The sequence below is a fragment of the Choloepus didactylus genome, chromosome 18 (genome assembly GCF_015220235.1).
Source record: "Choloepus didactylus isolate mChoDid1 chromosome 18, mChoDid1.pri, whole genome shotgun sequence".
Lineage (NCBI taxonomy): Eukaryota > Metazoa > Chordata > Mammalia > Pilosa > Megalonychidae > Choloepus > Choloepus didactylus.
Window position 1 is genome coordinate 51869901 of NC_051324.1, and position 27578 is coordinate 51897478.

Sequence of the window (27578 nt, forward strand, 5' to 3'; positions counted from 1 at the left end):
ATTTCAAATTTCAAAGAGGGGTTGGGGCAGAGAGGAAGAAGTGTCAAAAATTATCCTACTAGAAGGCATTAAACGGAGTTACCATTGTTAAGTGACAAGCACTGGAGCCAAGATATGGAGAACATGAAATGTGGAATTTGGCACTCTCTTTCCTCATCCTAATTTGTCATGTACCAAAATGGGAGGATGGGGGAAACATTACACAGTCTGAGAATACTGGGGTTTGGACCAGCTCTGCCACTTACTATTTGGGCAAGCTTGGCCAGGGCCCTTCACGATCATGGGCCTTAGTGTCCCCTTTCAAGAGAGAAGAGGGTTGAACTGTATGATCCCCGAGATTATTCAATGCCAGCCTTCAATGGATCAAAGGACATGAAATTATGTTTCAAAATGTTGATAACATGCATAGAGAAAAAAGTGAATAGACAGGGAAACAGGCTAATTAAGCCGGGCCCCAAGATAGAGAATATTAGTGTCTCTTTGATGGCCTACCATTAGTTTAACAAAGACTAAAGACCTCAAAGAAAGGAAGTGAAAGGAGTGGGAGAAGAGAGCAGTTGCAGGGATTTCTGAGCTCCCTGCCTCTTTTGGGATTTACATCCTCTCATTCCCAGAACTTTTGGTTTCTTGATAAGGAAGTATTTAAAAATGTTTTCAGTACACAAAACTCAAGGTTAGTCAGGATATGAACAAACAGCCATTCTCATGCTCCATGTATCTGGGTTCCCCTTCTTATCATAGTTTAAGCTGGTGCAACATGTTCAGTATTGGGCCTTGAAAGTCGAGGGTACCCAATAAAGAGTACATTACAGAAGATCCCACTGATAAAAAATGTATAGATTCGTATCTTTATGAGTGTGTGTATGTGTGTGTGTGTATAATGACAGATGTCTAGAATGATGGTCAGCAAAATTTTAACTGTAGGTACCTCTGAATAATTAGATTTTTAAAGGCTTTTCCTCTCTTTATTTTCTGCATTTGAACTTACTTTTTTCCTTTACAAAGAGCATGTATCATTTTAGATTTCTAAAATAACAAAAATTTAAAAATTTAGTCTAAATTAGTTAAATTGAAAGCTATACTTAAATCATTTAATAAAATACATTTAAAGTATAATAATATAAGTATATTTTTATTAAAAATTTGTCCAAATAAACAAAAAGCTTTAACTCTTGGACTAAATTTAAGCAGGAAGACGTCTCCACCTTTGAGATATAGTACAGTTCTTTGGGCCTGCAGTCATCACATTTTAGCCCCACTTTCTAGAAGGAAAGAAAAAGCTTCTCTGTTGTCTTTTACCAGTTTTCTAGACGATCTAGGCAAATGTTGGGAGGGCCTCCAATGCAAGCGATCTGTTGCCTCCTCTTCCAGTCAGCCAGCTCTTCATCCGTGAGAGTTTTCTGCACGTACTCCATTGCGGACAAAAGCCCTGCCAACTCACTCACGATGCTCTATTTGGAAACCAAAACAAGGTCAGAAAACATTTCCTCAGGGTGTCTCTAACCACATTCTTCAGTCAATTCCAAAAGAGGAACTTATTAGAAACCAGGCAAGTTCTGCCACGAGATGCCGTTGTCCCACAGGTGAGCGTGACCTGCAGAGGAAGTGTGCAATACTCTCACCCTTCGCATCTGGTCCAGTGCTGTAAGCATCTGTTCTAGCTGCTGCATCTTCTGCCGGGTCACTGACTGGTTGTTTCCATTCAGATCTTGCATGTCTGTGGAGGAAGGAAAACTCCTCAAGCTCTGGGAATACTCCTATCCTTAGTAACTGGACTCCCTTAAACACCAGTAGCCTCTGGCCCCTCTAAAGTCAGAACACATGGTCAAGACAAACAAGTCCTTAAATTCAAGTAATGCAAACTCACTTTCTACCAAAGATTTTAATGTCTCTAATATTCACTTGCCTCCTTGACTCTTGAGGGTTTTATAGTTGAAATCAAAGTCATCCTGGAGATTCTCTACCACTTTCATTTTCTGTTCTAGATCCTGTTTAAAACAAACAAACAAAAGTAACAGAAGTAAAAAGAATTCCCTGGGGAAAGGGAAAAGAAAATTTCTAAGAATTAAAATGAAGCCAAAACTTCAAAAAAGGCACATGCAGGATCCCCACATAATATTCCCAAGAAAAGTCTTCTTGCTTCACTTCACCTGTACTCTCTTCCGAACATCCTGTAGGTGCTGCTCCAGCATCTGCTGCTTCTCCGTCACCACAGCAGCTGTGGGGTGGTTGGCCTGGCCCCCTTGCTGCCAAAAAAAAAAGGAGTCAACACACACATGAACACGTGAAATATGGGGAAAAAAGTACCTCCATCCAGTTTCCATCCCACCCCACCTACCCTTCCTGTTTGCTGTGAGATGCTACTGCCATCATGAGGGGAAGGAAAACAGAGGCAGCAAGGCCAGGCATTATAATTGGCAGGTAAGTAGTTGCCAGTAAGCTTCAGGTTCACCTCAGGTACTGCCAGTTGTGGTGCCAGGGAAGCTGTCACGTAATTTTACTTGTGTTGTTGGCTTCTTATCTAGTCATATTATAAACCCCTTCTATGCAGACTATGTATATAATATATATATATATATAAAATATATAAAGTTTATATATAATATATATAAATATATAATATATATATATAATATATAAATATATAATATATATATATAATATATATATATTAAATATATAAAGTAGGTAGACTATGCAGACTTCAAGACCACATGTTGAGCTAAGACATGGTCCCTGCCTTCAAAAAGTTGTCATTTTAGGTTAAGTACATCAAAAACTCAAACACTGGAACAATTTATGATAGCAGATATCAGACACCTAATTAAACATGGTATCCAACACATTTCTTTGGGATAATAAAAAACCATCCTGTCCCAGGGATGAAATTCCAAAGTGAAAGATATTATCTCAGTGGGGAGAATGCCTTGATAAGATCAAATGACACATAAAATTTTAAAGTGACAAGTTTTGTCAAAGAAAATTTATAGCACATCTCTAGCAAAATAGAGACCATGTAAAAGCTGCAGTAATCAAGACAGAATGGAGCTGACATGAAGACAGACTTAAAGGTCAATGGAACAGAATAGAGTCCAGAAAAGACATTATATATCCAGTTTTCCAAGCTAGAAATCCTCAGTCATCTTTGCCTTCATCTTCACCAAATCCTCATGAATCTAAACCCTACAATCTCTAAAATCAATCTCTACAGCTCAGTGGCTCAGTTCAAGCCCAAATTGTGGATGTCTTTGCCTCTAATCTCTCTCACTTCCAGTATGTTCTCTACACTGCTACCAGAGTCTCCAAAACAGGTGTGAAACATCCCAGTTTTAGAGGAGCGTTCTCTCCCTTTTCCATGGTCCCTACCCAAGCCCAAAGAATACAAACTTAGAAGTTTGGGAAGGTGACCTCCATCCCTACTCAGTTTCGCTACAAGGGGAATGATTCATCTGATTGGTGAGAATGGGATGAGGACTCTGTGCACATATAGATCAGGCCCTTCTAGGATGCATCTCTGAAGAGCTAGTATTTCGTTCCTCCCACACCTGCTTTCTTGGGTCATACCTGGAACAGAAGCTAGAACCTGGCTTCTAGAAGGCCATTTCTCTGTGTTCAATAGGTATTAGTCTATGGTCTCTGAATCTCCATATTCAGAGGCTGGGAAAGTGCTGCTCTGCAGACCCAATGTCTCCACCCCAAGTTCTAACCCAAGGGACAGGTATTAAAAAGCCCCTATGGTTACTTGTCCAAGCCAGCCTTTACAGACTAGCTTTACCACAGTACAGGTGATATTTTAATCTGTATTCAACTCCCATGTCTATCAACTGGTACAGAACTTGAAGGAAAAAAGAGATGTGATTATCACCCACAGAATCCTGCCTCCAATATCAATTAAAAACTTGACTGGCTCCCCACTGCTTCCAGATACACATGCCTCAGCCTGGAATGAAAAGATGTTTCACATAATCTGATAATAACCTAAACCTTCTCTTCCTGTGCTTTGGTCATCCCAAACTACCCACTCTTCCCCACATACAGCAAGTTTTCCCACTTTAGTTCCCCATATGCTATTCCCTTAACATGGCATGCTCTTCTGCCCAAGCAAACCTGAACTCATTCACCTTCAAACTCAGTTCATATGTTTTGCTCTCCTGTGAAATCTTATTCAGCTTCCCTAGGTAAAATTACTCACATCCTCGTCTGTGTTGTTCTCACTTTGAGTGTCTGTGTACCAATAATTCCAACTAAACTGAGAGTCCCCTGGTAGCAAGGATTACATCTATTCATCTTCCTATCTCCTAGTTCTTTACCCGTAGTAAACACTTAAGAATATGCCAGATGGTATAAACGAGAAAGTAACAATAAAGCCTGGGTTGAGGCCTCAATTATCCAACTTGTAACTCAATATCAGGGGTTGGCATACTTCCAGTAGGAACCAGACAGTAAACATTTTAGGTTTTGAGGACCATACAGTCTCCATCACAACTCAGCTCTGCCACAGCAGCGTGAAAACAGACATGCACAATACATAAATGAATGAATGTGGCTATGTTCCAATAAAAGTTTATTTAGAGTGAGTGGCAGGCTATTCTGGGGCTGTGGGCAGTAGTGGGCCCTGTTCTATATAACTGAAAACATTCTTGACTTCCTGCTTTCCTGTCTCCCATGGTTAAGTTCGAGACTCTATCCAAACTGATTTAAATCAAACATTTTTATCTTATGGCACATCATGGAAAATAAAGGTTCTCCGCAATAGAAAACTCTATCAGTAGATGAGCAAATGGCTCTTCACCAACTTCCCTGTGTCCAGGATCTCAGACAGTGAATGCTATCTGTGTTATTTAACCCCTTGTCCACATCTGAGCATACCCGTTTTCTGTTCAAAATTCTTCAGTGGATCTATATTTCCTACAATATGATGATGATGATGACAGCAGCAGCAGAAAGAAGTTAACATTTAATTCTCATTTATGTGTCAGATATCATTCTAAGAATTTTACACATATGAATTAATTTAATCCCATAAAGCAGGTAGTAGTACTATCACTGGAGTAATATAGAGAGTAAACAATTTGCCCAAGGTTACACAGCAAGTGGCAGAGCTGGGGTTCAAACCAGGCAGTCTGGCCCCAGGGCCTCTGTGATAAACTAACTGCCCTTCCAAAGCTTAGTTGCTAAGCAGGACTAACTAAAAAAGATCTTCATGATGTGACCCCTTACTAACTATCTTCTGCTTTCCAGCTGGGTGCTGAACTTTCTGCACTTCTCCAAGAATATATGCATTCAATTTCCACATCTTTGAACATGTTCTTCTTTCTGCCTGGTACACCCTCTTTACCATCTGCCTGACTGCACTTGCACCCAACCGTAAGCCTCAATTCAAACGCTACCTCCTTTCCCTGTGATGCCTTCCCCAACTCCCTCAGAGTTAGGGAATCTTTCTTCTATGTTCCTGCTACATTGTCATTAAAAAGAAAAAAATTCCCCAATTACAGGATAATACAAGAATTTAAAACCCCTCAGAGAAAGAAAAAAAGTCTCCTATAACCAACTATTTTAATGATTTGTTATATAGCCTTCCAGAATTTTTTCTCACATGTATCAATAATATATACCTATTGCATACATTTAATTTTACTACTATGAATCAGATATTTTCTTTCATTACATCTTCTAACAGGTTATTGCTGCTACTGTATAGGAAAACTACCGATTCTGAAAATATTTATCTTGAATGAAATCATGTTTCTGAATTCTCGTTAGTACTAATTTTTTTTTCCCAATTGTTTCTCTTGGATTTTCTAAGAAGACCTATCTATCTGTAAATAATAATAGTTCTGTCTCTTGCCATCTAACATTTATATTACTGTTTTTCTAAAAAAATAAAATTTACACTTAATGAATACCACTGTAGTTTCTGTTGGTAGTATCTTTTAATTAGTAAAATAAATGACAAGTAATTTGATTAGTGTACCTTTTTCTATCACTAATTCTTTTTTTTTTATTAAATTCAGTTTTATTGACATACATTCACACACCATACAATCATCCATGATATACAATCCACTGTCCACAGTATAACATAGTTATGCGTTCTTCACCACAATCTATCTCTGAACATTTTCCTTACATCAGAAAGAACCAGAACAGGAATAAAGAATAAAAGTGAAAAAAGGAACACCCAAACCACCCCCCCATCCCACCCGATTTGTCCTTTAGTTTTCATCCCCATTTTTCTACTCATCCATACACTAGATAAAGGGGGTGTGATCCACAAGGTCTTCACAATCACACTGTCACCCCTTGTAATCTACATTATTATATAATTGTCTTCAGGAGTCCAGACTGCTGGGTTGGAGTTTGGTAGTTTCAGGTATTTACTTCTAGCTATTCCAATACATTAAAGCCTAAGAGGTGTTATCTATATAGTGCATAAGAATGTCCACCAGAGTGCCCTCTCGACTCCATCTGGAATCTCTCAGCCACTGAAACTATTTCGTCTCATTTTGCATCCCCCTTTTGGTCAAGAAGATACTCTCAGTCCCACGATGCCGGGTCCACATTCATCCCCGGGAGTCATACTCTGCGTTGCCAGGGAGATTTACACCCCTGGGAGTCGGGTCCCACGTAGGGGGGAGGGCAGCGAGTTCACCTGTCGAGATGGCTCAGTTAGAGAGAGAGAGGGCCACATCTGAGCAACAAAGAGGTACTCAGGGGGAGACTCTTAGGCACCATTATATACAACTTTAGACTCTCCTTTGTCTATCACTAATTCTTAAACTATTGTCCATGATTTATAAATTAGAACAGAGCAACCTCTGTACAATCAAAAGATATACATATTGTTTTGGTAAATTACTCTTTAAAATGCAATGTGGGAGTTAGAAGGCTTAACTTTTATCATATGCTCTGAAAAGATGCATAAGACTATAGACTTTAAGTAGTACATTATTTTATTTATATGTCATCTTTCATCTAGTTAAAACTTTCTCCAAATAATACTCCATTATTTTTCATATTCAAAGAGAATATCATTAATTAAAATATATTTTAAAAAATTTTCATAGTGACATACATTACACTGACAGCCAACCCTTTGGTAACTGGACTACTGTGGACAACATAATCAATGACATTTCTTGTATGTTACCTCCATTCCTTTCCCCCTCAGAAAAGTATTGGTGGTAGGAGGCATCCTTGTGCTGTGTTTAGTAAGAATACTAAAGTGTTTCACAACTGAGCATCACGTTCCCTTTGGGTTCCGACAAATATTCTCTATTGTATTAAGAAAGCCCCTTGTTGTTGTTGTTTTTAATCTCAAATGGAGACTAAATTTTGTCATCTAACAAAAAATAATTATTTTTCTTCTTGAACTTACCAATTTAATGAATTATATTAATAGAATTTCTAATGTTAAACCATCCTTGCAGTCCTAGAATATAAACTGTGCATTGTAGAATAGGCAGGATACAAAAATCCTAACCATTTTCTTTACTTTTCTCTTCTTAAGGTTTTGATATTAGCATTATTCCAACCTTATAAAATAAGCTGGAAACCATCTCTTTTTCCTACACTGCAGGAGAGTTTAAATGATATTGGAACAATATGTGTCATGACAGTTTGTTAGAATATAACTTTTAAATCATGTAGGCCTGCTGGCTTTTTTTTTGGGGGGGGGTGTAAAATTAAAAAACAAAAACAAAACTTTTTCAATGCATTTTTATGGTTACTGATCTATTTAAGTTTTTTCCTTCTTTTTAAAAACATGTTAATAATTTATATTTTATTGCATTGTGAAGTTGTTTGATTTTGTCTCTCCCAAACCATAACCTCCTCTAAAGCAGGGGTTATAATAACTAGTGCATTAAAGGATATAAAAACATAAGAAATAATACACACACACATATAATAGATATGTTTTAGAAGTTATAGACATAGATAAATATGTCCTAAATCAATATAAATGATGTAGCCAGTGGTATGAACTGTTCCTTCAATGGGCCATTTAGTGTCACAGAAACTCTATTCCCTAAGTAAACGGCATCTCTAGCTCTAGTGAGTGTCTCAAACTTGACCACAAAAGGGAAATGCATAAGAACTTTGAATGATTCAACCCCAAACCATCTTTAAGTGGCTCCTAAGGAGAATACTATATTATCATATCCTTCCAAATGGAACTGAGAACTAGTACAGCCTTTGGGGAAAGAAATCTAGAGCTACCTAAAAAATTAGAAATATAAATACCCTTTGAGCCAGCAATTCCACTCCTGTACATATATCCAGAGAAGTAAAAGCAGGGGTATATAAAAACATATAGGGAATTTTATTGCAGTAGTGTGGAAAAAACAAAATGGGTGAATGTCCATCAGTGGGGGAATGAATGAATTGATTAAAGCAAATCTACACCATCGGATATTATGCAGCAAATAAAGAGAATGAGTTAGCTTTAAACTATTCGAATTAAAAGGACCTGCATGACGTAATATTAAGGGGTAAAAAGCAAGATACAGAGAAGTAAAATCCCCTTAAATGTAATAAACAAACACACACATTTTTTCTTTCCTTTATGTGTTTATATGAGCCTCAAGGAAGGTAGTAAAGAATACATACTAGACTATTAATATTATAATAATTTGTTTCCTGGAAGGAGACAATGAAGGGGGAGTGAATGGAATTTCAGAACTTTTTAAACTTTCTTCCTTGTACTTTCCTGTAATGTTTAAATTAAAAAAATAAATAAATAAAAAAGAAAACTGCATTGTATATTCAGGAAAAAAATAAAGTTATTTTCACTGTATTAAAAAGAACAAAAAACCACTACTGCACTTATTTCTACCCTGGAGTACAGGCTGCAGGAGCAACGGCATCTTTGTACACGAGAAGAAAAGCATAGCCTCAGCAGTGCTTTGCTTCTTCGCAAGTCTCACCTGGGCTGCAGTGGCTGCAGTTTGGAGGAGGCGGGACTCTTCCCACAGGCACCGGGCCACAATTCGAGCAATCTCCATTGGCTTCTCAAGATATCTGCTCTATAAGTAGGAGAGAAGGAGAATGAAAAACATCAGTAAAATACGGAGATGTAAACCATACTTATGATAAGAGCCCAAATAAGTATTTCTTCCATCTCATTTTCACCAGATGAGGAAAGCATTGCATTTACTACACAAAACAATAAAACATAGGCCTTAGCCTGACTGAAATAGGTGGGAGATGAAGGGAAAAGAGAAGAATGAGGGGTTATGATGAGCTGTGCTATTTCTATGGGAGAAGTCACATTAGTCTGAGTCTTTACCAGAGTGTAATCCTGGTATTACAGGGAGGCAACCGACTTTGTCAAGGAGTATACAATTATGGTCCAATGTGTAACATTCAATAGTAAGGGTCATTTCCCAATGAGAGAACCTAGTTACAATTATGTTGTTACCTACTTCTACTGTGGCAGACAAAGCTGGCCTGTGAATTTCAGGCAAGATGCTCAAGGGTAGTTTACAGAGATCTGATAAAGGGCTAATCACTTCTCCTTTGATTTAAAGCACAAGAGAGGCTCTGTTCTCATTACTTAGCCAAATGAGAAAAGAAATACTTCCTGGAAGAAAGCCAAATCTTTACTCTACAGGTTCAGTTTCTCCTTCTACTCAGTTTCTCATCATACCTGAAGGAACTGCTTGATTCTTCGCAGATTGTGCTGATAGAGAACATTTGACTCTTGTAGGAAGCGGCTATACTGCTGGTCAATCTCACCCAAGAGATTATGAAACACCAAAGTGGCATGTGATTCTTTGCTGGCAGCATATGCCCTAGGAAAAGGAAGAATAATGAAGAATGACTCTGAAATCTACATGTACACATACATAGAAATCAGCATCAAGAAGGAAGAAGGAGACCAAGGCAAACCTGATACTATAATCCACTTATTTTAGATTCCTCTTGCTCAACAATAAATACCATTAATTTAATAATTATTAACAATTACTTCAGATATTATTAATCACTACCATAGTTTACACTTACAAAATATTTGAGTAAAGTGGATAGATCTACTGTTTGCTTTAAATTCACAGTCACTCTGCAGTCAATTAGTAGCAAATAAGCAATCCCAGGCTGGGACGGCCTGTCTCCAGCATCTTTGAATCACCTCCCTGTCCCCTCACGAAATAAGGGTATGGATTCAGGGAAAAACAAAGTTATATTAATATAAGCCTGAATCAAACCAAAATTAGTAGGCAAACCAGATTAAACTAAGTGAAGGAAACAGCTATTGGATTAATATGTCATTATCTCCTCTATTGTAGTGGATTGAGTTGTGTAACCCAGTTTGGACATGTTCTTGGTCTTGGTCTACATTCTGGTGGGTGTGGACGCATTGTAAATAACATCTCTTGAAAACGTTACTTCAGTTAAGGTGTGGCTCAAAGGATTCAGGTTGGGCTTTAATCTGGATTACTGGAGTCCTTCATAAACACAAAGAAATTCAGACAAAGGGAGAAAAAATACAGAAGAAGGTGGAAGTTAACAGAACCCAGAGGAGAAAGAAGACATCACCATGTGCATTGCCATGTGACAGAAGAGACAAGGACCAAAGAAAGCCAGCAGCTAGTCCCAGAGTGTGGAGAGAAAGTACTGCCTTGCTGACACCTCGATTGTGGACTGCTCCTAGCCTCAAAACCCTGAGCCAAGAAATTCCATTGTTTAACCTAACCCAGTGTATGGTATTTGTTTCGGCAGTCAGGAAACTAAGACTCTGTGATCAGAGTTTATTTCCCTTACCCTGTCTCTCTTTAATTAAAGGGGAATCACAAGTGTGGACCTAAACTTCTACCCATGACAGAATTCTCATACAGAACAAAAATATTTCAACCATGTCCCTGGAGTATCAGAACATAAAGAAGATCTCACCAGGTAAATGAAATCCAAATCAACCTTCGAAACATCTACTACCAAGCAGGCTGCGCTGAGACCCATATGCCCTTCTAAAATAGAAAGTTTTACGAGACTAAGAGAACCTCTTTATCTCCTCATCTCTCTCACGTATCATCCATACTGAGAAGTTTTTTTGATGAAATAATTAGCAAAGCATGAAGATAGAGCAGAACATGTCTCCAGACTCAAGCCAGAACTTACTTTGGGGAGTTTCTCATGAAGGACTTACCAATCTTGACTCTCAATCCAAGGGGCCAGAAACTGCCGTAGCTCCATTGGGAAGCTGTCACTGTACAGCTGATGAAGCTGCTCCAGGTACCGTGTGTCAAGCTGCTGCAGCTGATTCCATTGTGCCATGCTGCTGGAATCAGGGGACCCAACTGTAAACCAAAGTATGCGAATGGTCACCACTAGCCCCAGCAGGGCTAAACAAACCAGAAACACCCCTATCTACCCAATGCAGGTATCAGGCCTGTGAGTAGGGAAAAAGAGATGCTTTGGAAGGGATCCTGCATGTTTCTCCCAATTTAGAATGATTTATACACATTCACAATCTATGAATGTGGAATCAAATCCCAACTTCTTCTAAACTGGGATGAGTAGGTAGGCATAATGCCAAATTCTAGAATCCATTATCTACTACAGCGGTGTGAAGTTGGGAGAAATTACTTAATTTCCATTTCCTCATCTATGAAATTGAGACCATAATTCTCACCCCTCAGGATTGTTAAGATATTTCTAAAGCAGCCAGATGAGTGCAAAGTACATAACAGACATTCAACAAATGTCGGTTCCTTTCTTTCCATCCTACACCACCTTTAAGATGAACTGGGAGATACACATAGTAAACCTGAAATAAGAAAAATGTAGACTGTGGATGTTGATAAAGGACGAAGAGGACAGAAAACTAATTCCAAGACTATAGGTTTAAAAGTATGAGAAAGGATCTGTCTGGGATTCTCTCACTCAATGAAAAACAACTCTTTTTTCTTTTTATTCTTTTATTTAAGCAGTTGTAGGTTTACAGAAAGTTAATGCAGAAGGTACAATTCTCATATACCCTACCCCCCCCACAGGTTTCCCTATTATTAGCATTTTACATTAGTGTGGTACCTTTGTCATAACTGATGAAGCAATATAATTATAATTATATTATTAACTCAAGTCCATAATTTACATTTGGTTCATTCTTGTGTTGTACTGTTCTATGGTTTGTTTGTTTTTTGTTTTGTTTCTATTGTGGTAACACATACATACATATACAACATAAACTTTCCAATTTTAACCACTTTCAAATATACAACTGAGTGGTGTTAATAACAGTCACAATGTGGTACTATCATCATCATCATCCATTACCAAAACTTTTCAATCACCCCAAACAGAAATTCTGTACCCATTAAGCATTAACTTCCCATTCCCCACCCCAATCCCTGGCCCTGGTAATCTTTACTCTAATTCTGACTCTATGAATTTGCATATTCTAGTTATTTCATATAAACGAGACCATGCAATATTTGTCCTCTTGTGTCTGGCTTATTTCACTCAGCATAATGTCTTCGAGGTTCATTCATGTTGTAGCATGTATCAGAACTTCATTCCTTTTTATAGCTGGGTAATATTCCATTGTATGAATATACCACATTTTATTTATCTACTCACTGGCTGATGGACACTTGGGTTGCTTCCACCCTTTGGCAATTATTAATAATGCTGCTGTAAAAATTAGCATGCAGATATCTGTTCAAGTCCCTGCTTTCAATTCTTTTGGGTCTATACCTAAAAGTGGGATTGCTGGGTCATATGGTAATTCTACACTTAACTTTCTGAGAAACTCCAAACTGTTTTCCACAGCAGTTGCACCATTTTGCATTATCATCCACAATAAAAGAGGGTTCCTATTTCTCCACATCCTTGCTGTTCCAATTTGCTAAAGTTACCATAAAGCAATATACAGTACCAGAAATGGATTGGCTTTTATAAAAGGCATTTTTTACGCTGCAAATTTATAGTTCTATGGACATAAAAGTGTCTAAACTGAGACATCAAGAAGAGGATATCTTCACTGAAGGAATGCCAATGGCATCTGGGGTTCCTCTGTCACATGGGAAGGCACATGGCCGGAGTCTGCTGGGCCTCTCCCAGGGTTAGAGCATCTCATTTCTGTTACTTTCTCCAAAATGTCTTTGGGCTTCTATCTTAGCTGCTCTCTCTCAGCACCTGTGCATCCCTGCTTGTTTCTCCCAGGGTGTTTCTTTCTAAGTGTCTGGAGATCCTCTCTTAGCTTCTCCAGGGCAAACTCTGGATTTCATCTCTTAGCTTTTCTCCTGGGTCTGGTTTCAATGGCTGTCTTCAAAATGTCTCTGGGCATTTTCTCTCTAAGCATCTCTGAGTTCTCACTTAGCTTCTCTGGGGCAAACTCTGGGCTTCATCTCTTAGCTTAGCATCCCCCAATGTCTTTCTGTCTGAATCTCCAAGCATCTGGGTCTGTGTTGGCTCTGAGTTCTCTTTCTCTCTCCCTGAGCTCTCTTAAGGACTGCAGTAAACCAACTAAGACCCACCTTGAATGGGTGGGGTCACATCTCCATGGAAATAATCTCATCAAAAGGTCCCACCCACAATTTGGTGGGTCACATCTCCATGGAAACAACGTAATCAAAAAGATCCCATATAATAGGTCTGCCTCCACAAGATTGGATTAAAAGAACATGGTTTTTCTGGGGTACATAATAGATTCAAACCAGCACACTTGCCACCACTTATTTTCTGGTTCTTGTTTGTTTGTTTGTTTGTTTAATAATAGCCATTATAGTGGATGAAGTAGTCTCTCATTGCGGTTCTTTCTGATTTGCATATCCTTAATGGCTAATGATATTGAGCAGCTTTTCATGTGCTTACTGGCTACCTGTATATCTTCTTTGGAGAAATGTTTATTCAAATCCTTAAATATATTTTCTGTGGTTGAGTTGTAGGAGTTCTTTATATACATATTTACAGGAGTTTTTATATATTCTGGATATTCTGTATCTATTTTTTCATTTTTTTGCTTGTACTTTTGATATAAAGCCTAAGAATCCACTGCCTAATACAAGGTCCTGAAGATGGTCCCCTATATTTTCTTCTAGGAGTTTTATACTTTTATTTCTTATATTAAGGTCTTTGATCCATTTTTAGTTAATTTTTGTACATTGTATGAGGTAAGGGTCCACCTTCATTCTTTTGCATGTGGCTATACAGTTTTCCCAACACCATTTGTTGAAGAGACTAGTCTTTCCCCATTGAGTAGACTTGGCTTCCTTATCAAAAAATCAATTGGCCATAGATGTGAGGGTTTATTTCTGAATTTTCAGTTCTCTTCCATTGGTCTATATGTCTATCCTAGTGTCAGAACCATGCTATATGGATTACTGTAGCTTTGTAATAAATTTGAAATCAGGAAGTGTAAGTCCTCCAACTTCATTCTTGTTTTTCAAGATAGTTTTGGTTATTTGGGGCCCCTTGCCCTTCCATATGGATTTGATGAGTGGCTTTTCCATTTCTGCAAAGGCTGTTGGAATTTTGACTGGGATTGCATTGAATCTGTAAATTGCTTTGGGTAGAATTGACATCTTAACAATAATCAGTTTTCCCATCCATGAACAAGGAATGTCTTTCCATTTATTTATCTTTTCTTTGATTTCTTTCAGCAATGTTTTGTAGTTATCCATGTATAAGTCCTTTATATCCTTGGTTAAATTTATTCCTAGATATTTTATTCTTTTAGTTGTTATTGTAAATGGAATTTTTTTCTTGATTTCCTTTTCAACTTGTTCATTACTAGTGTATAGAAACACTACTGATTTTCACCTGCTGATCTTGTACCTTGCCATTTTGATGAATTCATTTATTACCTCTAATAACTTTGCTGTGGATTTTTGAGAATTTTCATCCTCCAGGTTGCTGATTTGTTGTTCAGCTTCCTCTAGTCTTGTACTATGAGTATCCAGAATCTTTTCAATCTGGTCAACAGTCTCTTATTTCCATGAGATCATCTATTTTTTTATTTACTCTTGCAATTTCTTCTTTATGCTCTTCTAGGGTTTTCTTCATTGTCCCTTATATCCTGTGCCATGCGCTCATTGCTTATCTTTAGTTCTTTGATTAATTGCTCCAAGTACTGTGTCTCCTCTGACCCTTTGATTTGGGTGTTTGGGTTTGGGTTATCTATGTCTTCTGGTTTTTTCCTATGCTTTAAAATTTTCTGTTGTTTTTGGCCTCTTGGCATTTGCTTAACTTGATAAGTTTCTTTTAGGATATGTAGGCTAATTCAAAGACTAATGTCAGATCTACAGCTTGGTGGCGTACACTTTCTCTAACTAACCAACAGATGGCATCCGCAAGCCACTTATTCTCCTCAAGCCAGTTCTCCCCAACTCTGTCTTTGTGGTGTGTGGGGGTCTGAGTCTTGTGGGGGTCCAATTGGTGCACCAAGTTTGGGTGTGTTGTTGGTGCTGTCAGCTGTGAATGTGGGGCATGTGTCTGAGCGGTTACGGAGGGAGGACAGATTTAATAATCAATCCTCCCAGGTGTTCCAGGAGATTTAAGGCTGTTGAAAGAGTCTAAACCTTCAGTTCAGTCTTGCCACAGATTGTCCCTGCCGCTGACCCACAAGTCCTTGGTATTGGCGTATGGTCCCTGGGATTTCCAAGGTCCCTCTTCCAAGCTGTGCCCTCCTAGGGCCTCTGCTAAGGGAAGGCTGTGCTATGTCACAAGTGTGTGCCGTCCCCCAAGGGAAGTTCTGGGCCACCACGACGTGTGGGGCATTCCCAGCCTGCTGAAAGGATGGCTGTATGGGGTGTGTTAATTTCCCGCTTTTCACACAGCTCCACCTTCCCAGCTCCAGGACAATTAGCTGTGGATGGTGCAAAAGGCTATTGTCCATGCCCGATACTGTGGCATGTGCGCATGATGCTGGAAACACTTCCCGTCACACTGGGTTTTTTGGCGTGGCTCTGGGCTGTGGCACCGGCGTCAGGCAGGAGCGTTCCCAGCCCGCTGGGAAGATGGCTGTAAGGGGTGTGGTTTTTTTCCCCTTTTGGCTCACCTCTGCCTGCCTCACTCCGAGACAATTAGCAGCAGGTGCGCAAAAGGCTATCATCCACGCCAGATATGGAGGTGTACCCACAGTCCGTTCCTGCCGGGCTTCACTGTGCGGTTCTCGCTGCCATCTCCACAGACGCTTTTGGGTTTTTTTTAAAAAAAGAACTAGCCTGACTCCAAACGCCAATCCATGGTTTCCCCACACCGCAGCATGGCTGCCAGATATTCAGCAGGCTTACTCACTCGCTTCAGAACGCAGACTCCTGGTTTCACCAAGTGCATGGTCCCTGTGGATTTAGCAGACCTTGTCCAGCTGGTGCATCACTGGAACTGGTGTCCTTATTTTTCAATAGAGGTGATTTTTTGCCCTGTCTCTCCTAACCGCCATCTTCCAGAAATCCAAGAATTTTCTATATATAAGATCATGTCATGTGCATTCAAAAAAGGAAAGCTTTACTTCTTCCTTTCCAACTTGGAGGCCTTTTATTTCTTTTTCTTGCCTAACTGCTCTGGCTAGAACTTCCAGTAGGATGTTGAATAGCAGTGATGACAGTGGGAGTCTTCTTCCTGATCTTAGGGGAGAAAGCTTTCAGTCTTTCACCATTGAGTGTGATGTTTGCTGTGGGTTTAACTTTTTTTTTTTTTTTTTAATTTCTCAGTCTGGAATGAGAAAGGATGGAAGTTAAATATTAGGGATACAAGTTGTCCCCAGGTTCATGAATATTTAGGTGAAATGCTCAGGTATGAGAAAGCAACCTTGCTAAATCCCCTTGTTTTAGTCCTCTTTCTGAATGGCTTGTGTCATGGAAATATCAATAGCCAAGAACTAAGTAGTCACAAAAAGTTCTTAAAATAACTACAAGTAATAGGTAAAGACTAAGTTGTGTTCAGACCAAAGTAAACTAAGATGTTTCTCTGGAATAGTGAGAACATTTCATGAAAGATTCAATATATGCAAACATACATAATTAACTGAAGTTCTTGATTTACTTCCAAGAGAAGGCATGAAGAGGCACCTAATTATACACTGGCCCCTTCATAAAAATGATTCAGCAAACCAGTGAAAAACCAAGAGGTCTTTCTCCTGTTCTCAAAGTGGCAAGTTTAATTTTCTATAGTGGTCCAGGATCAGGTTTCCTGATAAGATGCGAAAAGATTGTGTTACAGTTCTCCCTCTGTCTTTGGCGGCAGGGAACAGAGAAGAAGGCAGACACAAAATCCCCCACAGCAAAGACAGCATCAATTAGTCATATTCAGGAAAGCACAGGTATTACCTTCCAAGCAGCCTTTTACATTGACTAAGATAAGGGCTCTACTCCATTCAATTTTTCTGTTACTCTAAGGCAGCACTATCCAATAGAAATACAATGCAAGGCACATATGTAATTTTAAGTTTTCTCATAGCCATATTTAAAAAGTAAAAAGAAACAGGTGAAACTAATTTTAATATATTTTATCTACCCCACTATATCCAAAGAGTTATCATTTAAACGTGATGATATAAAAATTGAGATACCTCACATACTTTTTTTTTTTTTAACTAAGTCTTTCAAATCCCATGTATATTTTTCACTTACAGCATAAATCTAAGGTATTTTCCTTCCTCAAGTACCAAGAACTTTAATTCTGTTGGTGAAAAAGTTCAGTGAAACAAAGAAATGAGAATGTCAAAGTGAGGTATTTGCCACAATCATGCCAATACATTTCCATAAACAAATGAAATCTTTTGACAATGTTAGAGAATAATGTTTCCTGGGTGCTTGGGATTGTCTTCTTGTTGTTTTTAGTTTTTTTTTTTTAACAGTGCCTTCCTTTTTCTTAGCCACCTACCAAGATATTTTCAGCAACCACTCCTTTGCAGCTGCCCTCTCCTGGCCATCTCCCACCCCCAGAAAAACCTGCCATATCACAGAGGCTGCTTGGGCAGAGATACACTGTATGGAATAAAAGTAGCAGCTGTCTTGCACACTCCATGCTGATGCATTGTAACCAGGGCATGTATTACCCTCAACAAGAAGTCAAAGGCCATTTAAACTCTGTTACAGTATTTGCATTAGGGCCAAGTTAAAATCTGCCTGGCAGGCTAACAGCATCAGAATCTGCCTTATGTTTCTCAGGACTTAATTTACAACGATTTACATATAAATCTGCATAATTTATGTAGGTTCTACTGCATGGGGATTTACTGAAACTAGACCTGCACAGTTCAATATAATAGTCACTAGCCACATAGCTAATGAGCTCTTGAAATGGAGCTGACTCAAACTGAGATTTGGTACAAAAATCAAAAAATTAAAAAAATTAAAAAAATTAAAAAATAAAAATAAAATATTCCATGAATGTTGAAATGATAATATTTTGGATATGTTTCATTAAAAAATAATTTATTAAAATCAATTTTGACCATTTCTTTTTACTTTTTTTAATGTGACTACTAGAAATTTGTAAATTTCATATGTGGCTGGTGTTCTGTTTCTACTAGACAGCACTGCTATAAACTATGTAACCAAAAAGAAGTGGTTCTCCCAATAAAGGACTTAAAGAAATAGTCACCTGCTTTTCATAATAAACTCCAGTGTTATAAATTAATAAAGAGTACACTATTTAATTTTTATACTGTATACAAATGCAGAGCCATCACAGTCCATTCCCTGAAGTTCCAATTTAAAACCATAAAGCAGAATCCCACTACACCTGTTCAATTACAGGTTAACACTGGGGTCATGCCTTGTATATCTGCATTTTCAAAACAAAACACCATAAAAAAATTACAAGTAGTTGAAAATTGATCCACTTCTAATCCATAGTTTAGAACTGTTTGTTTTTGTTGCTGTTTTGATGTTTTAGTTAGGGGCAGACGAGGGCTAGTAAGTAGTACAATAGTTGTGCTATTTCTTAAATCAGAATGAGACTAGTAATTCTTTCTCATACATAAAGCACCAAGAATAACTGATTTTATGTTCTTAGCCTACTCCCCATAAGTAATATTGTAATAACTATCCTACATGAAAAAAAAAAAGGTCATTGTACATTAAACCCCAAAAGCAGATATATTTACAAGGAGAATACAAGCAAATAGTGACCTCCTTAGAGTCTTACAGGTTATTTAGCTACAAACCATATATAATTAACAACAGCCACAGAACAATTAGATCAAACATTCTACATAAGAAGAGCAAATCTTTAAGCAATCACTAGCCAAACTGTCTAGGAAAACCACTGCCAACCAGCTTTGTTGTAATTGTTTTACTGGAAAACATTTAAAAGAGCCCACTTTACTTCATAGTCTCAATTCTGATATTACAAATTACAAGTTAATCTAAAGAACTTCACCAAATTCTAACTGAAGTATTTTTTTTTTTTAATTCAGTTTTATTGAGATATATTCACATACCATGCAATCATACACAGTGTGCAAACAACTGGGCACAGCAGCATCATAGAGTTGTCCATTCATCACCACAATCAATGTTTGAACATCTTCCTTACTCCAAAAAAAAATTAAAATAAGAATCAATTAAAGCAAAAAAGAACACCCAAAGCATTCCATCCCCCCCCATCCCATCCTATTTTTCATTTAATTTATGTCCCCATCTTTCTACTCATCTATCCATACATTGGATAAATGGAGTGTGAGCCACAAGGTTTTCACAATCACACAGTCACACAGTGTAACTACATAGTTACACAATCATCTTCAAGAATCAAGGCTACTGGGTTGCAGTTCAACAGTTTCAGGTAGTTCCTCTAGCTATTCCAACACACTAAAAACTACAAAGGGATATATATATAGCGCATAAGAATAACCTCCAGAGTGACCTCTTGACTCCATTTGAAATCGCTCAGCCACTAAAACTTTATTTTGTTTCATTTCACTTCCCCCTTTTGGTCAAAAAGATTTTCTCAATCCCACAATGCCAGGTCCAGGCTCATCCCTGGGAGTCATGTCCCGCATGGCCAGAGAGATCTACATCCCTGCGAGTCATGTCCCACATAGTGGAGAGGGCAGCGAGTTCACCTGCCGAGTGGGCTTAGAGAGAGAGGGGCCACATCTGAGCAACAAAGAAGTTTTCTGGGGGAGACTCTTAGGCACAATTATGAGTTGGCTTATCCTCTCCTTTGCAGTAACAAGCTTCATAAGGGCAAGTCCCAAGATTGAGAGCAAGACCCACTAAATTGGCTGTTTTCAATGTTTGTGAAAATATCAGTAATAACCTAGGGGGGAAATCCAACATTTCCTCATTTTTCCCCAGTTCCTGAGTGGGGGCGGGGAGCCGGCAAATACGTTTTTATTCTCTGCCCAAATTACTTTGGGATAAATTGGGACTTCACACTCACCTGTACAAACCTACCAGATCTTACTTCCTATTTAAAGTTCCATTTAATTATGGTGTTTGAATAAACTGACCATACAAGTTAAATTATTTAATGTGCTATAGAAAATATAGATCCTGCACCAAATAAACATCTCTTCCCTTGGTCTCACACAGAAGTCAAAATTTTAAAACACAGTCAATTTACCCTTTGGCCTGATTTGCCTTAGTACTAACCAGATCCGCTTCATTCATATCTCGAACTGAAGTCTGAACTCTTTTTCAGCTTTTTTAACAGTTGCTGTATGAGGTAACATTGACATTCATAGCTGCCGAGCTCTAGCTCTGAGTTTCAGGTGTCACAGAGATACCTAAAGTTCCAGAGATCAACCTGGATACACACAAAGAGCTCAGCATCTCAGAATTTGAAGATAACCATTACAACTCAGGAATAGCTGTGACTGCTGTAAGAGCTTACAATCTAAGCAGCATTACAATAAGCTTTCCCCTGATAACCTGTGCTCTAAGATTCAACTCTCAGAGTTTACACATTATAGTTAGTCCATATTAGTGAGGCGTTATAATTTTTGCCTTTTTGTTTCTGGCGTACTTCACTCAAAATGCTGTTCTCAAGATCCATCCACCTAGCTGCACGTCTCACAATGAAGAACTTCTTATCTATCAATTAATTCTAAGCCTATGATTTAATAACACTTCACTGAACCCCATAATACAAAAAGTGATGTGTACAGCTATATGAGTAACACCATTCTGGTTGCACAGGAGCAGAATTAATTCATTCCGTACAGTGGCTGGTTTAGGGCATTAGGTAGAGCTTAAAGTGTTTACCAAACTCAGTTAGCATAAAGTAGATGGAAACATATAAAGGAAAGGTGAATGTGATTGTATCTGTTTTCTGTAACTGAAGAGAAAAGAAAAATAAAAATGAAACAGCAAGTCACCAAAGACTTTCTTGACTTTTCAAAACAGGAATTTCTCAACCCTTTGGGGATAACCTACCAACAAGTCGCAAGGCAAACAAACAACTGCTGCCTAATGGGGAACTTATTACTGTAAAGATCACTTAAAGTTTGTCCAAAGTCACAGTTCTCTTTATATACTCCAATCTAAAGAAACCAAAGGATATGTTGAGAAACACAAGGCAGGACCACTTACAAAAGAGTTCATGTCATCATTTCATAAAACTTCTTTACACATTTAGACTTGTACGTCACATCCATGCACCAGTGGATTTCTGATAGAGGTGAGGGAAGGTGAAGAGAGGAACAGAAAATTAAGTGCATGCAAAAATCCAGAACAGGAAGTGATCTAAAGATAATTTCTGTTAAACTTTGTAATGTGTCACGAGATTTTTCTTTGGGTGTCATCCATACTCTATATTAAGAACACCTATATTTTAAATAGATTATATTCATATTTCATCTGTTGCATACACTAAGCTCCTCTTTGCTGTTGGGAAAGGCACAGTGAATAAAAGTATAGAGTAACAGAAAACGACTTGCATTAATTTCTATAAACAATAGGCTTTTTAAGAAGACATGTTTTAAAAATTATAAAATTAATAATGTTCACTGTGGAAAACTTGAAAAAATATAGAAAAGATAATAAAATAGCCTCTAACTCACTATCCCACTATCCAGAACTACAATGGACATGTTGATGTAATTCCTTTTACTCTTTCTCAAAATGTGTATATATATTTTATTTCTTTAAAAAAAAAATGGAATCATAGTATTTTTACAGCTTTGTATTCTCTTTTAAATTGGTTTCTATTAATGTTTTCAATATAATTTTGATAATCTCATTGAGGGTCATAGAATTTATTTCTATTTGCAAGCTCCAATTTATTTATCCTCACCACACTACATTCCAAAAATAATCTAGGTAGCTGCAAACTCCTTAAAGTAGATTAGGGAGAAAAAAAAAGAGAGAGAGAGAAAAAATAAGAGAAGGCAATTAATGCTAGAGAAAGACACTGAACCTTCATGAAATTCTCACTGTAGGAGGAAAGGCATAATGGATGGCAGGGAGTCTACATTTAAATATTGTAGCTTCAGTTCATGATTTATAATTAAACATTAAGCCTTTGGAATTTCAAATAAAAAAAGAAAATTTAAATTATAATTCAAAATAAGTACACTCACTAAATATTTAATTACAAATCCAGCTAGTACCTTTATAAGACTTAAGACTGGATATCTGCCTTTACAATAAGAAGTGTATACATAAATCCAATTTTCATTTTCCAAAAAGACAGACTATTAAACCTTGAGTGCCCAATCTGAAACAAATTAATATAATTACTGTAATTTTCAACTATATTCAATTACAAATAATAAGATTTACTTTAAAGTCAGAAACCAACTCTTCCTTGTGAAAATGGGCACTTAGATTTAAGAGAACATGAATTGTAGATCTCTACTAATATGAATAAAATTTAAATGTATGAAAGGAGTACTAAAGTAGTGGGAAGTAGAGTTTGGAGAAGTGATGGAAAGAACAATTTTTAATGACACTCAGGAGCACTCCAACTCAAAAAAAATCCATTATTCCACTTTCTCTTGGAGCAATTAAAGAACACTGTTGAGTTAGGTACTTTTTTTTTCCCATTGTAACTCCTAACACACTTGTAAGGTCCTACCACTATCGCTACCTTTGTGCAGTTACCTGGTTTATATCCAGAAATGTAGAGAATGAAATGCATCAAATTTACAGTATTTGTGAGAGGTGGAGACTACCAGGAATGTGAACAGCAAAAGGAAAGAAAACCTAGTGCACTGATCAATGAAAGGACAACTGGGATTTAAAAAACAAAACCAAAGAACTACCCAAAATCTAGCACTCACCCAGCTATCTTTGAGAAAAAGATTTTGAAGACTGTGAATTGCCATCACCCTTTATTATTTCAAATGTAATAGCATTCAGGAATTTTTCTTAAATCATGTATTCTCCATACTTGATTTGGGATAGCCGTCATATTTGATCACAACTATTTTAGATTAAGGGGTAAGAGTGTACAAACCCAATTCCCTCTGAATGGAAAGTAACAGGACTAGATATGCTTTGTCCATTACTGAGAGCACAGATTATGGTTAAAGCTGCCTAAGAACAGGTCTGAGCTCTAGATAAAACCACAAAACAGACCACGTTTGTGCATCAAGGGGCCTCCCCACTTTGCCACATTCCATCCATGACCAGACCCACTCCTCCAAAGCAGTGTGGTATGAGGCAAAGAAACGGAAAGGCTGGGACACCACATGGCTGGGACACCACATGGCCTGGGCGTACATCTTGCTTGCCATTTATCACCTATTTGTTTTGGGGGAAATTACTTGACTGCTGAACAGCTGAGAACTATCCCTCCATTGAAGGAGAAAAGTTAAAAGAAATAAGGGGCACATAGCACCTCTCCTGGACAGTGCTTCTGCAGTTCCTTCTCTGCATGATGGCCCTGCCGTCAACATTGCCTCAAAGCCCTGGGAAGCACTAAAACATAAATTAATTTATCAGATTAGCTAGGTTTTGAGTGATAATTGCTTAGTCAGCTTTCCCTGCTATGTAAAATGCCTGCATTTTAATGGGCCTTTTTATCATATCCTGAGGGAGAGAATTGGTAATGCTGTGATTTGGTGCCTGGTATGCACGGGGAGGCTGGGAGGGTTGGGTGGTGTCCCAAATAGCTTCATACATATTTCAACTAAGGATAGCTCCATGTCCTAAAAAGACTAAAAGTAAAATACTAAGTGATATTCAAAATGAAAGAACAAAGATGAGAAATAAGAATCTTGGTTGAAGAACAGTCCAGTAATAATGATTATAGCTGATATCTATATAGCACATATTGTGTGCCTGGCACTGTTTTTTTATACTCTTGACATATATTTACTCATACCCTCATAACAACCCTATGAGATAGATACTATTTTTATCCCCATTTTACAAAGAAGGAAACTGAGGCACAGAGAGGTTGTGTGGCTTACTCAAGGTCACAAAGGTAGTAAAATCACAGATCTGTGATCCTAATACAATCTAATCCAATCCAGATAGTCTGGTTTCAGAGGTCCTGCTCTTAACCACTAAGCTATAGAGAGAGTTTTAAGTTGATTTTTTTTTTTTAACATTAGTCATAACTTTTACTACCTTTAAATTATGCTTGTGAATATCAGGATATTTTTGCTCAGAGACACTACTGTAAATCAAGTTTCACTGGTTCTTAGTGATATTCCTTTTCACATGTTGTTTTATGCATGACCAAGAAGGGGATGAGAGGTAAGGAAGCTGCTTCATCCCGAGTCCAACTTGACTCAACTGTATTTAGAGTTGCCGTCCAGACCTAGAAATGTTAGGACATACAAAGTACATTAAGTTGATTTTAAGTAACCCATGAGTCAACCACGTAGTGTTCAAATTCAAGGATATATTAGTACTGCTGTAACTGATCCACATCTAGAATGCTATTCTAATTGTATGTATCACAAATTTAAAAGGAGTGCTAAAAAACAAATACATCCAGGGAGAGACAATTGGAGTATAAAGAATCCAAGAACTTGATCTTTTTGCCCTACTTAGGGAGCAGGAAGTGGGGTTGACAGGAGAAGATATATTACAGGAGTGGCTCTTCCAATTCTTGAAGATCTGATCATAAAAGAATAAAATCCACTCCTGAATTCTGCCCTCTATAGTAATCCCTCTATAATGCACAGGTTCCCCATACAGGCTGCAGACTAGAATTAAAAAGGCAGATATATATATAAAAAAAGTGATCCCTGGAAATCAAACCAGATGCCAAATCAGATTCTCTGAGGGTAGGAATCAGGCTTCCATATTTAAAAGCTCCTTAGATGATTCTAATGTGCAGCTAGATCATGGTTCAACTCTGATGAACATCAGAATCATTTGAGGAACTCTAAAAGCCAGCTGCTGGTCTCTACCCCAGGTCTGAGTAACAATCTCCAGGAATGGGGTCCAGTTGTCATGGCCCAAAACACAGTAGAGGCTGTATGAGGATACTGTGGCACAAGATGAGGTTGGAGTGGTAAGGAGGAGCCAAACCCGTGAGAAACTCTTGTCAGTCACATTAAGAAATAGGAACTTTCTTCCAAGGGCAATGGGGAAGTCTAAAAAATCTTAGGCAGACAATTAACAATTTGATTTACGTTTCAAAAAGACCCCTCAGGCTGCAATAATCAAGGTGAGAGATGGTGGCGGAACTTGGGTAGCAGCATCAGGAATGCTTTGAAGTGAACATCTTTCAGAGATTTTAAAAAGGTAGATGTGCCAGGGCTTGGTGACTGGTCGAACACTGAAGGTGACTCAGAGAAAGAGAAGATTAAGGGACAACCTCTCAAGCTCTTGCAGCACTTCATATTCAAATAAAGAAATGTCACAGCAGTAATTCCAATGCTGGGAGAGCAACTGGGCTAGATGGCCTCTAAAGACTAGTCAGTCTATAAATTATGATCAGGCTCAATTCCCTCTAGACATTAAGGTGGGTGCTGCAGTAAAAGAAAGTTGATATTTAATCAAAAAGGCTATGGATTTGTACTCCAACTGACTGATAAACTCTGTTGGTTCCCCTAGGAAAGGAGTCAAAGGGGAAAGAATATCAGCAGAAACCTTAGACCCAGAGTACACGTTTAAACTGTCTCCCCATAACTGCTTGCTTCTCTCCAGTCCATTTTCCACACTGAGGCTAGAGACCTTTTCAAGTCATAAATTTGATCTCGCCACTCCCCTATTTAAAACCTGATCTATTGTGAAGAACTACAAAGAGAAGTTTTTAAAATCAGGTGCTGAAAACTAAATAAGAACATATTGGTGTACTAGAATTCAAAAGTGTTTTTGTAATGATTAATTATTTAAAAGTAAACAAAAAAAACTGTGCAAACATTGTATCTCTGTTCAGAAGTACCCCACTTTGAAAACAGATGTTTTTCATTCTGAAAACTAAATATCACCTCTGGTTAAAGAATTCAAGACTGAATTCTGCCTTCATATCATTAGAAGGAAATAAGACCTATCTTTGAATTCTTGGTTAAGGGAAAAAATTGGAATTCATGTCCCACGAAAAAAGGAATAAGAAACTATAAGGAAAAGAAACATAGAATTGTAAAATTTTTCTTTTACTCAATTTAAAACAGTCTTCAATATCATGTATTATTATATCACATTACATACTTTTCATAGTTCAATAAAGTTTGATGACACTAAAGCAGCTGTTTATGTTTTTCTACCAGATTTGTTTCACTCAGTTCTATTGCTTCCCTCACCCCTACAGACATTTGAATTTGTGATTTCTGTCTACCCCTTTTTTTCTATGCTTGTGTACACATATAAAAATATGTGTACATGTATTTAGAATTTTTCACAAATAAGAGATCATACAATAAATGTTAATTATTCAACTTGCTTTGAACAGACCTCCAGGTCAATAGGGTGTCAATCCAAATCATTCTTTTTAATAGTTATACAATATCTTCTTGTGTAAACATACAACATGGTTGTTGATGGGCATTCCATTTGTTTTCAGTTCTTTGCTTCCAAAAACAATGTTACACATAAATTGTATATAAATCTTACACACTGGTGCTTTCATGTTTTTAGGATGGAGTCACACGTAGAAATGGCTGGGTAACAGGGTAAATGTGTGTCTGGTTAGAGGAATATTTGGCTACAGGTAACAGAAAACTCTACCAACAGAGGGTTAATTGAATAAGGATTTGTTTTTATCACAAAACAAGAGATTGGAGTTAACAAGAGATTGGAGTTGTGTAGTATCTGGTATTGGTTCAGGAGCCCAAGCTCTTGCATGTTTTTCTGCTCTGCTATCCTTAGCATGTTGGCTTTTTGTCCTCTTGCTTTCCTTCTCATGGTACACAACTCCAGGCATCAATCTTGTTCAAATTCAAGATAAAGGGGAAGGGGTAGCAGCAGCCACGTCTGTGCCGTATATCAACAAAGCAAAGGCCTTTCTAGAGACCCTGCAGCAGTTTTTCCCTTTCAACTTGGAAGTGACTGAAGATATCACAGAGGAAAAGATGACTGGACTTATGCAAAAATTTAATCTTCTACATATAAAAAGAAAAAGGCAGAGAACAGAAATGTAATGCCTACTGATGTGACAAAAGGATATATGTCATATAAAGAATCCATATAAAGTAATTGAGACTACAAAGACTGGAACAGACAAATGGCAGAGTATGACTAGTCAGTTAACAAGAGAAATTACTATGAGCAAACAAGCATACT

At 37.8% G+C, this 27578-nt stretch overlaps 1 protein-coding gene across 8 annotated transcripts in view; it reads right to left on the minus strand.

Annotated features, from left to right (window-relative positions):
- Positions 1–27578, minus strand: part of STAT3 (signal transducer and activator of transcription 3) — an 82852-nt gene that overhangs the window by 17753 nt on the left and 37521 nt on the right. For 5 of the 8 annotated variants that reach the window (XM_037808178.1, XM_037808173.1, XM_037808177.1 and 2 more), the window contains 7 exons: positions 11147–11275; positions 9650–9794; positions 8928–9026; positions 2151–2246; positions 1907–1988; positions 1623–1717; positions 1300–1451 (listed from right to left, as the gene is read on the minus strand). In XM_037808178.1, coding sequence (XP_037664106.1) covers positions 1300–1451; positions 1623–1717; positions 1907–1988; positions 2151–2246; positions 8928–9026; positions 9650–9794; positions 11147–11274 — 797 coding nt within the window. In that variant the 5' untranslated portion in view covers position 11275. Of the gene's footprint in view, positions 1–1299; positions 1452–1622; positions 1718–1906; positions 1989–2150; positions 2247–8927; positions 9027–9649; positions 9795–11146; positions 11298–19390; positions 19465–27578 lie in introns of those variants that run through there. The other 3 variants (XM_037808175.1, XM_037808174.1, XM_037808179.1) reach the window with 3 other exon arrangements.